Source organism: Taudactylus pleione, unplaced genomic scaffold, assembly GCF_031769625.1.
Source record: "Taudactylus pleione unplaced genomic scaffold, aTauple2 ptg000125l, whole genome shotgun sequence".
NCBI classification, from domain to species: Eukaryota; Metazoa; Chordata; class Amphibia; order Anura; family Myobatrachidae; genus Taudactylus; species Taudactylus pleione.
In genome coordinates, this window is record NW_028284527.1 from 6644934 (window position 1) to 6658232 (window position 13299).

Sequence of the window (13299 nt, forward strand, 5' to 3'; positions counted from 1 at the left end):
GTCTTCTCTCACTCCAGGTGGCCCTGCTCGAATACAGCAAGAGGGTCGTTTGTAGCACCTTACATTAGCAGGCTTCCTACAATAAAATACCTTCAAAGCCAAGAGTGTTATCTGAGGTTTGGGTCTTGTAGCTGTGCTAATTTGTATCTACACAGGCCCTGGGAGAACAAAGACCAATATTTTGGAGCCTGAAAAGGGTGGGGCTGCTGGGGCATAAGCAAGTCAAGGAACTATAATGCTCAGCATTCCACACTGCTAGGTGTTCACTTAGTTTAAGTGAGATTTAAGTGCACCATTTCTCATACACACACTAATACGCACAATTGCGCTGTTAACTAGTCGCATATTAGCGAATGCATAAGATCCTGTATGAAAACACTGAATATTAGCTCCATGCACATGCATCTGCCCCAAGTTAACTAGCATCTTTACATCAAACCCCACATACTCACACATTACATATTCACATACAAGGTTCCATAAGCTTTAAGGTATAAGATTCGAGTATGCACATTTATTATCATTGCTAGGAAATAAAGGTTATTTCGTAACTAAGGTTTTATACATGATAAGTAAGCCATGTTTGGTATTGTACTGATGCATACTCTCTCAACAGTATTCCGGTAATATCGATGGAGAGATCGCAACATGCATTCTCAACTTATGGACCGCAGAAACTTCAAGCAACAAAATGTACATTATATGAACAACTGTTAGGATTTGCATTAGGCAGGAAAGCAGAGACCACTAGTTGTTAGAGGCTGGATTGTGTCTATTTGAACCAACCTGTTAAATGCCTTGTAACATATGCCCTCTCCTTTAGGACCAATGGTATTAGCAACAAACTTCTCTATTGTGTTGTTTATTCCTGGGGGGTATAAATATGTGTGCTCTGACCCTGGGTTCCTAGTCTTCGTGCTGAATGCTGATTGACGAGGGGTTTCTTGCTGATGCCTACATCTGGACCAGAGAGCGCTGCATATGTATAATTGTACTTGGGTCTGTATAATCTCTTTGTGCTAAGATTATATGAGGATCATAGCGTGTAACTGCTGTACTTTTACTTGAATAATACTTTGTGCTTTGGAACCACAGGTTCTAGGTCTGGAGTCTTTATTTACTTTATGACTGCATATGCAAATTAGCGTCATCCTTAGAGGTTTATAGGAAGTATATTAGAAGGCATAGCAGGGGTATTTATAAGATTCAAAGACAGAATCCTTAATAGATAGATAGATAGATAGATGTAGAAACCCCCCAGAGAGTGAGACACTGTAGATAGATAGATGTAGAAACCCCCAAGAGAATGAGACACTGTAGATAGATAGATGTAGAAACCCCCCAGAGTGAGAGATTGTAGATAGATAGATAGATAGATAGATGTAGAAACCTATCAGAGAATGAGACACTGTAGATAGATAGATAGATGTAGAAACTTCCCAAAGAGTGAGAGACTGTAGATAGATAGATAGATAGATAGATGTAGAAACCCCCAGAGAGTGAGACACTGTAGATAGATATATGTAGAAACCTCCCAAAGAGTGAGACTGCAGAGAGATAGGTAGATAGATGTAGAAATCCCCCAGAGAGTGAGACACTGTAGATAGATGTAGAAACCCCTCAGAAAGTAAGAGACTGTAGATAGATAGATGTAGAAACCCCCAGAGAGTGAGATACTGTAGATAGATAGATGTAGAAACCCCCCCACAGAGTGAGATACTGTAGATGGGATGTAGTCAGGAAGCCGATGGTCTAAATGCCGACCGCTGGTTTCCTGACTGTCTAATCCTGGCAAAGTACTAATAACAGGCATCGAAATCCTGACGCCTGTCATTAGACCTACGCCGGGAGACCGATGCCTGGCATACCGAATGAAAGTAGGCCGGGTGCTGCGGGGGGGAGGGTTAGGTTTTACGGCTCCCGGGGGACTTAGGGTTAGAGTTATGGTAGGGAATTAGGTTAGCTATACTTACCTAATTAGCAGTCAGTATCTTCACCTCTGTCGGGGTTCCGCTGTCGGGATTTGAACCGCCGGCCATGCGGCTGGCAGTAATACCTACTACACCCCTGTAGATAGATAGAAAGATGTAGAAACCCCCCAGCGAGAGAGAGAGAGAGACTGTAGATAGATAGATAGATAGATGTAGAAATCCCCCAGAGAGTGAGACACTGTAGATAGATGTAGAAACCCCCGAGAGAGCGATAGACTGTAGATAGATAGATGTAGAAACCCTCCATAGAGTGAGACACTTTACATAGATAGATATAGAAAACCCCGAACAGTGAGACACTGTAGATAGATAGATATAGAAACCCCCCATAGAGTGAGAGACTGTAGATAGATAGATAGATGTAGAAACCTACCAGAGAAGGAGACGCTGTAGATAGATAGATGTAGAAATTTCCCAAAGAGTGAGAGACTGTAGAGAGACAGATAGATGTAGAAACCCCAGAGAGTGAGACAATTTAGATAGATAGATATAGAAACCTCCCAAAGAATGAGAGACTGTAGAGATAGATAGATGTAGAAATCCCCCAGAGAGTGAGATTCTGTAGATAGATGTAGAACCCCCCCCACAGAGTGAGACACTGTAGATAGATAGATGTAGAAACCCCCCAGAGAGAGAGAGACTGTAGATAGATAGATAGATGTAGAAACCCCCCAGAGAGAGAGAGAGAGAGAGAGAGAGAGACTGTAGATAGATAGATGTAGAAATTTCCCAGAGAGTGAGATACTGTAGATAGATAGATGTAGACCACCCCCCGCAGAGTGAGTCACTGTAGATAGATAGATGTAGAAACCCCCCAGAGAGAGAGACTGTAGAGAGATAGATGTAGAAACCCCCCAGAGAGAGAGAGAGAGAGACTGTAGATAGATAGATGTAGAAATTTCCCAGAGAGTGAGATACTGTAGATAGATAGATGTAGACCACCCCCCGCAGAGTGAGTCACTGTAGATAGATAGATGTAGAAACCCCCCAGAGAGAGAGACTGTAGATAGATAGATGCAGAAACCCCCAGAGAGTGATAGACTGTAGATACTGTTGATAGATATAGAAACCCTGCATAGAGTGAGACACTGTAGATAGAGAGCATATTCTAAGGTCAATATTAAGTACTTAAACCCATTTGCTTATGATTCTATCACTAAAATACCCTATTTTAATAAGACACACTTAAAAAAACTCCATTGATTTTGTTGAAAAATTCACTCAAAAATGTTTTTGCTTCAGGGCCCCTCCAGGGTTAGGGGACCTGAAGCTTAAGCTTCATTAGTTTCACAGTAGATCCGCCACTGCCTATCATTACTTATTTAAGTTATAAATGGAGCTCAAACAAGTAGAATATGAAAATAAAAATAACTAGAGAATAGTACATAACTAATAGAGGCCACAGGCCAGTACTTCAAAGTTCTAAGAGACAGTTTTGCCTACAAGCAGCTTTCTATCATGAACAACAAGCCAGACAATTTTATCCATTCAGATATATCCTCCTATGACTGTTTGATATTTACTAACCACATGCTTTAGCTACTATCTATAATCTTACAACTCAATTATTGTTATCAATGAATTACAGTACACGCTATTTCCAAAAATACCTTGGTAAAATCACTAGCAATAAAGCCTTGTTCAAAACCGCTGAACATAGTAAGTGGGATAAGTAGACATTGTCGTTTATCACTGAGGTGTCTGAGCGCTGAAAGAAGTGTGGAACAACAGGCCTTAGCTTCTTTTCCATCTTTATCTCCTTCTATTTGATCCAAGAATATAATTATCAACAACACTGCCAGAACTCCACAGCCTAAAAAAAGGAACAAACAGATTTCACATTACAGTAAGCTATACTAGTAATAATAAAGTTGTAATGGTTGTGTCTGTACATAGAATATTTTTGGAGAAATGTACTCCTTGGGACTGTGGGCCTGATTCAGCACGGATCGCAACGCCGCGTTCGCATGCACCCGGCCAATGCAAAATGATGTAAATAAATGCCGCCGCAGCACAAGATGCAGACACCCAGCACTACATAAAGCCGCCCCCTTACCTTTACTTACATTCGCATTAGTTAGCAAGACAACGAAAACATCGTTAACATTGAGAACCATCGGACCCATATGCACAGTTGTGGTTTACCTGACCTTCACTCACAAACTGCTAAACTTCCTGCACGCAGTGCGTACTCAGGCTGCATAAGACGACGCAGGGGGTTAATTTTGCACGCCCCTATAACGTCGTTCACAATCACAGGCACGCCTGCATTTCTCTGACCACTCCCTGTCACCACCCACAAATGGACACTTTCTGTGAATCACTGTGTGAAGACTCTGATTGCTCACTGCGATCGCTTCCCGATTGCATCGGCCAGTATGCACACGCGCACTGCGATGCATATGCATGCACAGGCTGCAAATATCGGCCAGGTGCATGCATACGCAGCATTGCAATCCATGCTGAATCAGGCCCTGTGTATGTACTTTGGAGACAACAGTTTTTTCAGAATTTTTGTTTGTCTGTCTGTTTGTTCTGGCATCATGCAAAAACTACCGGATGAATTTGGATCCCGTTTTCAATATTGTGTAGCTTAGTCACCTAGAAAGAGACAGGTATGTATTATCTCAATGTGACATCAAGGACCAATAAAGGAAAAAACAGACACTCCTCAAGCCAAAAATGACAAGATGTATATAATAAATATATATATTTTGGGACAAATATACTTTTAGGGACTGTTTATGAACTAAGGAGACAACACATTTTTATCAGAATTTGCACAGGGTCCTCAAGTCCAAAATGACTATATGTATATACAGACGTGCCCAGCCAGTTTGTTGCTCATAGCTCGCCATTCAGGCCTCTGTACCGCACCATGGAACGTTACATGATGGCTGTACTTTGGCGTACCGTGGTATTCTTAAATAAAAGATACGCTACGGCATGTAATATAGCGCTTAACCGCTGGGTGGTGAGTGCTCCACTGTTGTAATTTGTACTGAATACCATACTGCTAAATTGGATGGATATCACATTCACGCACTGTATTTGCATGTTCGCACATCCGATCTTTTTAATATCACATAAGCTCTTAGAGCTGAATGCAAATCAGTACACATACTGTACATAACTGTACAGTAGTGTAGTTACCGTGTTGTTATGACGGTATAACCGATACTGGGATGAATTATTCTTTAATGGTGGGGTACTGTATATATATGTACTAGTATAATATTTTGAAAGGAAGACACATTTTTTTATTATTAAAACAGCAGTGGGTGGGTGGAGTGCACAAGGATGAGCCCGCTATGTGCCGTTCTTGATATAGCTGGCATGTGGGCTAGAGATTAGGTAATCGCCTTACAACAGTGCTTGTCCCGGACTTCGAGCCCTGGAAAAGAATATATATTTTTTGGCGCTGTCAGCGCTGTCCCAGACTTAGACACTATAGTGAAACTAGTAGCGGGCTGTTTGAAAGAGGGATCTCTGCTTTATAAACTGTGCATTTTAAAAATGCACACTTGCGACACTATTGGCACATCAGCGCTGTGGTGACTGCCTGCTCTTGGGGTTACAATGGGATCTCTGGTGCATGCCCAGTGGACCTGCTCTATACGCCAGTCGCGCTATGCTGCTGTGGTGTATGGGAGGCTCATAGTACTACACATGCCCAGTGGGTCAGGAGTCACACACAGTGCATCCCAGACTTAGATACTATAGTGATGTCATGGCTTTAGAAACTAGTAGAGGGCTGTTTGAAAGAGGGGTCTCTGTATTACAAACTGTGCGTTTTAATCCGCACACTTGCGGCACTGTCGACACATCGGCGCTGTGGTGACTGCCAGCTCCGGGAAGTGCAATGGGATCTCTGGTGCATGCCCAGTGGAGCTGCTCAATACGCCAGTCGCGCTATTGTGTGGCGTATGGAGGATCATAGTACTATGCATGCCTAGTGGGGCAGGAGTCACACGCAATGAAAGTGGGGTCTCTGTATTACAAACTGACAGTGCGTTTTAAGATGCACACTTGCGGCACTGTCCCAGACTTGGACACTATAGTGATTTCATGACTTTAGAAATTAGTAGTGGGCTCTGTTTAAGAGTGAGGTCTCTGTATTACAAACTGACTGTGCGGTTGAAGTCAATGTCGGCACAGTCGGCGCTGTCCCAGACTTGGACACTATAATGATTTCTTGACTATAGAAACTAGTAGTGGGCTGTTTGAAAGTGGGGTCTCTGTTTTACAAACTGACAGTGCGTTTTACGACGCACACTTGCGGCACTGTCGGCACATTGGCGCTGTGGTGGCTGCCAGCTCCGGGGGTTGCAATGAGATCTCTGGTGCATGCCCAGTGGAGCTGCTCCATACACCAGTCGTGCTATGCTTCGGCATATGGAGGCTCATAGCACTGTGCATGCCCAGTGGGTTGGAAGTCACACACAGTGCATGAGGTCCCTTCCCCCAAAGCAAGCAAGACCCTTTCATTATCATAATAAAGGACACTCTGCTAGCCATTTAAGCAGTCAGCTCAAGGTCTGCCCTTGTGTCCTGAAAAGGCGAGGAATGGTGACCATTGCCAAGGTCACCATCCCCCATCTGCTAGGATAACTAATGTGCCGCTATGAATGTGTCGGTATATTACAAACTGACAAAGTGAAGTAAATTGTGCTGACCTGTCATCCTTAGGGTCAGTTACGTGGTGTTGGACAGGTCTGTACTTCTGTTTGTCCACATATTTACATTACACTGACCATAAATTATTTGATTTGGTGCTGGACCACCAGCCTGAGGTACCCCTGCAAGTGTCCCAAGCCACCCCAGGGTGCCACAGCGCACAGTTTGGGAACCACTGTACTAGTCAAATGGCAAATTAATAATAGCTAAAAAACACCAAATTTTGATATATCTAACATTAACATGTAATTGCATAAGTTGTATTGAATATATACTAAAATAACAGTTTGTAGTGACACTTTGCTGTTGATCTGGGTAATTTAAGCATGTTCTACACAATAAAAAGGGCCAGCGCTAACTAATAATTTGTATCACCGCTCATGACAGTGATAAAAACTTAATTTACTAATCTGGAGCCCTGGTGAAAACCTTGCACCTCTGCATCTAACACTGTCAGCAAAGGGTTACTGTACAATGTGCAATACAATTTGCAGGTCCCCCATTGGTGGGTATAGGGTTATGTTATCTCAAAATGGTTTTACCCTGAAACGAAAAGCAAATCAAATTAAGTTTAGCCTCTGTCCCCACAGAGCTCTATGGGACAGCTGTACATTTGTTATACTTTTGATAAACTGAGGAAAGGCACACATTGGAGATGAGTCTGAGTGCTGGGAGCCTGTCTCACCCCCTACTTACTGTAACTCTCCCCTCACTACACTAAGCTTCAGTGTGCATTGATTCTCCTACCTGCATCATTATGTCTTTTCTTGCAGCTGCTGACTGAGCTCTGACCTCTAAACACAGCAGTGCACCTCCTGGTCACATGACACATCCAAGGTGTCCATCAGTGCTCAAGCCATGCCCCCATACTCAGAGGCATGCCTCTATTAGCTCTTTTTCTGTGCAGCTTACTGTCTGTGGTGTGGCCCCACCCCCAGTTCTGCAAGCAGTGTCTGACTATACAAAAGCGAGGCTGAGCTGTTTTGCCTCATCTCTCGTCTCTCTGCAGTCCCAGGACGCTCCACAAAGCTGGTGAGTGTCAACTATAAAAATGATTACAATAAGCAAAGAAGATGTTTATAAGTTATAAATATCTTCTTTGTATTATTCTAATGATTTGTATATCAAATCTCAGTAGTATGACAGGGGGGCTCTGCTTACCTTGACTGCACGTCCTGGTTTAGGGTTAGGCCAGATGTTCTCAAACATGGTCCTCAATGCTCCCCAACGTTCATGGTTGAGCACAGGTGACTTAATTAGTACCTCAGTCAGTTTGATTTAACCACCTGTGCTCAACCATGGATATCTCTAAAACCTGAACTGTTGGGGTGCCTTGAGGATGACATTTGGAAACTTTTGAGTTAGCCACTAGGGGGAAAGCTAGGGTTTGGCTGTGGGGCAGGATGGTAAGGGTTAGGCTGCGGGAGGGGTGGGATAGGGTAAGGGTTAAAATTTGGGTCAAAACACTTACCAAAACCCATCTGGATTTTTCCATTGGAATGCGGATCCCGTACCCAACCCATTTGGGAGGATAAGGTCCATAAATTGGCTAATTTTGGAATATTGGGCCTGATTCAGACCCACTCGCGAGCGGCTGTCCGCTCGCAAGTGGGTCGATGTTATGGACTGAGCATGCGCACGACGGAGGGAGCTCCGTCGTGCGCATGCGCCAGACGCGACGAGCGAAGGAAAGTCCTTCGCTCGTTGTGTCCGATCAAAGGGGGCGTGCTGTCAATGTTGATTGACAGCACGCCCCCTTTGGTGGGCGTGCCGGGGGCGTGCCTCCCTGACGGGGGCATTCCCACGGGAACGCCTCCCGTCAGAAGCCGGCCCACTGACATCACTAGTGATGTCAGTGGGAGTGATTTTGGCTCTGATAGAGCCAAAATCACTCCAGAGCTTGCGGTTGAAAACCTCAACCGCAGGCTCCGGCTCGCAAATTCGATGGACGGCTGTCCGCTCGCAAGTGGGTCGATGTTATGGACTGAGCATGCGCACGACGGAGGGAGGTCCGTCGTGCGCATGCGCCAGACGCGACGAGCGAAGGAAAGTCCTTCGCTCGTTGTGTCCGATCAAAGGGGGCGTGCTGTCAATGTTGATTGACAGCACGCCCCCTTTGGTGGGCGTGCCGGGGGCGTGCCTCCCTGACGGGGGCGTTCCCACGGGAACGCCTCCCGTCAGAAGCCGGCCCACTGACATCACTAGTGATGTCAGTGGGAGTGATTTTGGCTCTGATAGAGCCAAAATCACTCCGGAGCTTGCGGTTGAAAACCTCAACCGCAGGCTCCGGCTCGCAAATTCGATGGTCGCGATGGTCTCGACCATCGTGACCATCACAATGCACGCTCGTATAGCCTGTGGGTGGTGACCCACAGCTATACGAGCGTCCAGGAGGACGCTCCATGAAAATGGAGCCCGGCCCTTATTCAGAGCGTGCGCTCTGCTCAGAGCGTACGGCTCTGAATGAGGGCCATTATTCTTTCAAAATGTTTGGTGCTATTGTTTTTAAAGCTATAGATATGTTGCTGTGTCTGATAAAGATAATCATATCTTTGCTATGCTAAAGCAGTCATATATTGTATATTTTATATGTATGTAGACTTTACATTAATCTTTGTGTGTATTAATATTTTTATAATTAGAATAATAATAATTAATATATTTTTTTAAAGGTTAGTTCTTTGAAGTAACTTAAATTCTTGCATATAGCTTTTTTTTAATTACTTATTAATGTGTGATTGCTATCTCAGTGGGCCAAGGAACACTACTACCCCCTCCTATCATGTCATGTTACATCAGTTTGATTATAACAAACTTTTGTATTTTTTTTTTTCAATTTTTTTATTAAGCATTTTATGCATGAATTGCTTTATACAAAATACAAAACAGTCCGATTGTACAATTATTGCATCAAAAAAGATTAGTATTCATATCATAAATTCAGAGAGAAGACAACAGTTGAATATTACAATTTGGTTGACAGAGCCTTGGAGAAGCCCCTCAGGACAGTATAAGGCATATAGTACAGATCTGTATCTCATACACAACAATTGTCTATACATAGTACAATAACAAATTATAATTGTAAAATCTACAGATAAATAAAGTAAAATAAAATAAAGTACTCTCTATCAACTCCCTCCACACACACAGAGGTGCCACAGCCCCAGCCACTGTATATCAAACAAGGTATGTCAGGAATTAGTGGAATCAATCTTGATGGGTGGATCACTGTCTATTACATGCAATAAATACCAGGATGTATTCATAAGGCAGTAGTATATTTGACACCTCATTTCCAAAGATAAGCTGGATATGTAACTTTCCCACATGATAAAAAATTTCAATATCTAGAGTTACCTCGATCCAGTCCATATGGAACAGATTAAATAATTTGGACTTAAACACCAATAATGATGATGATATCCATTCACTAACTGCGAGGAGTAACCATTTACTCCCCATACTAATCCTCATATTAGTAAGGACAAGGCCAAATATTGCCCATTCCACCAAATACAGTCATATAGGTCTGCATAATTCTCACCACATCTATAGCAGGAATGAGAGGGAGAACGCCCCATTAGAAAACTTCTGTCTGGAGACAAATATGCCCTTGAAAAATGTTTAAAAACATTTCAGTATACATAGATGATGTAAGAATTCTACAAGAAGCATTGAGAGCAGGGACGTGAGTCAGGGTAGGCAGGGGAAGGCCTTCCTAAGTATTTGAGGCAGAGACAAAAATGTGTCCACTGGGTTCTTCCAGTCACTGTCCGAAAATGCCTGAAAAAATTAATATAATATAATATTTGACCTATAGGAAAGCCAGGGGGTAACCTGATAAAGTCCCATACTCCTGATGACATGATGGGACCTCCTGATCATGAAGGTGAAGGAAAGAGAGCAAAATACCCTGTTTTAGAAATTCCCTCTAAAGGGAAGTATTTGCATAATTGTCGCAGTCATGGAACCAGTCAGACAGTTACCTACACGTTGCCACTCTATTAAACATTTGAATATCAGGGAATCCAATCCCACCATTTAATTTAGATTGTTGTAGTTTTAGATGACTGATCTTAGGTCTTTTCCCGTGCCAAATTAATTTATCGAAGATCTTATAAAGGTTTTGTATATCCTTCAATGTTATGTACAGGGGAGGGGCTTGGATCAAATACATGAGTCTCGGAAAGGAGATGATTTTTGTCATGCTAGACCGACCCAGATATGACAAAGTCAAGTCTTTCCAACCCTCCAGCTCATCTGAAATTTTCTTAATAATGGTTGTATAGTTAAATGAATAGAGGTTCGACAGATGAGGTATTTTGACTCCCAAGTAAGTGAACTGATCCCTGGCTCATCTGAGTGGTATATTTCCAGGAATCTGGGGTGATGTGGCTTGCGGACCTAAATATAGTGCTACTGATTTACCTATATTGACTGCAAACCCTGACACTTTGTTGAATAATTCTATGACATCAAATATATGATCTTTGTTGATCATAACACTTCGGACTGGATTGGCTCGGTACATTGTAATTTTGCCCTCATACTACATAAATTCTTGTTTGTATTGCCTTTCCCATTGCGTCACATCTATCCACTTGAATCATTTGTTTAATAACGAATTCCTGCACCCACTACTCACACACCTCTCTTTACAGTGGCAAACACAGGATTTTTAGAGGGGGGTTTCCAAATGCTTGATTTTAGAGTGAGTGTGGCTAGTCCATGAATAATTAGCACTTAACCATATTTAATATGTGTCATACAAAGTGTAATGTGTGTCATAATTCCAACATATCCAAGACCAGTGATCACAGTAAGCCATTAGATGCGCCACTAGGGCCATCCTGCCTGAGCTAAATGTTTTTATTTCAGATGTGGGCACCATTCCAGAGCATGGGAGCAAGTCCGGGAGTCTGGGGGAGCAGCAGAAGAGCCTAGCACTACCCTGGACATATATATACATATTGGTCTTCTTATGCACTGAATAGTGTAATATACTGCATTAATAATATACCCTATTGATGGTCTATAGCATTGCACCCATAACAGTGCATGTTTTTCAGATCTCCTAGTTGGTGCACAGGTATATTTAATACTGGCTGACACATATTAAAAGATCAACAGGGGGTGCTATTTATTTCATTTGTGATTCTGAGAAGAACATGCAGTAAAATTCTATTATTTTACAATTTCTACTGTGGTTATGGGCTGGGGAGGGGGGTTTCCAGGCAACCGGAAACCCCCCTGCATTTGCCTATGCTTTATATAACACTTTTGGAGTTGCGCTCATACATTAGCAGCACTGTTCTTTTACCTGGATTTTTGAACATTTAACAACTTTAATCCACACTGTCCCTACATCACACAGCCTCCACATCACACTGTCTCTACATCACACAGCCTCCACTCCAGTTTTCATCTCACTTATTACCTCATCCACAGCATGAACACTCTTACTTAAAACACGCCCCTTATTCAGTGCCCACATAAACCTCTACTTTATCCATCCCTATCCTCCCCCTCTTGTCTCCTCCACTTGCTGTTCCCCCTTTTTTCTCTCATCAGTCTGCTTTCCAACACTCTGTTTCTTTCCCCCGCCTCTCCTGTTCCTCCACTCTCAGCCACCTCCCTCCCTCCATGGCATTGCTACCCCACCACTAAGCCCCATTCTCTCCTGGTTCTGCCTATCACCTCCAGGGCTGCCAAGAGAAATTCTGGGCCCGGATACAGCAACATCCTGTGGGACCACAGCATGTTGGGCATGGCTGCACTCATTTGTGGGTGGTTCTAGCATGTGAGAAGCTCCCACACACAGGAGCATCGCATAGCACCCAGCAGCTGGGACTAAAGTAGTCACTACTGTATCAGGATGGCGGGACAGTCCCATAATATATCCTTTTTTATCAGGATGTATTTAGATGCTAAAATGTAACACACAAAAATTAAAGTGCTACAACTTTATTTTGTACATCTCACATGTAAATAACACAATCAAAATCTACTTTCTGTCATAGAGACAGATGATTGAAGGACTTAATCTTGACATAACATCAGGTAATCTTAAACACACACATTCCGCAGCACATATCCTAACCCACTGCTCCATGCTCCTTCCTCACTATCTACCCCATCTGTGTCACCCCTGTCTGTCTGCCCCTCCCCTTTAGAATGTAAGCTCTCACAAGCAGGGCCCTCATCCCTCACGTGCTTCTCCTCCCCCTCCTTATAGTATAATTTACTCCTAACTCCCCACAATGACACCTAGCACCTGGTTGCTCATGTCCTGCTGCTTGTATTATGCAGCTATGTTTATAAACCATGTCCTACATTGTTTTGTATTACTATTAACTGTTTTCTTGTGTGCTCATTTATGTACTGTGTAAGGCGCTGCAGAACCTTTGTGGCGCCATATAAATAAAGGAAAATAATAATAATAATAATATTATGACTCAAGGATTCAGTGGTGTTGGCTATATACAGCAACACATCGTCTGCAAATACTGCTAATTTAATGGTCCTTGAACCTATAGTGATCCCTTGAAAAGTCTTATCAGTCTCTAAAATGGGCCGCCCTATTTTATTAATTCTAATAAAAGTTTTTACAATTTCTTGAATGATTACA

At 42.9% G+C, this 13299-nt stretch overlaps 1 protein-coding gene across 1 annotated transcript in view; it reads right to left on the reverse strand.

Moving 5' to 3' along the window:
- LOC148523922 (N-acetylglucosamine transporter UNC93A-like) overlaps positions 1-13299 on the reverse strand; it is a 70847-nt gene that overhangs the window by 37628 nt on the left and 19920 nt on the right. The window contains exon 5 of the mRNA XM_088472528.1: positions 3602-3804. Coding sequence (XP_088328654.1) covers positions 3602-3804 — 203 coding nt within the window. The remainder of the gene's footprint in view (positions 1-3601; positions 3805-13299) is intronic.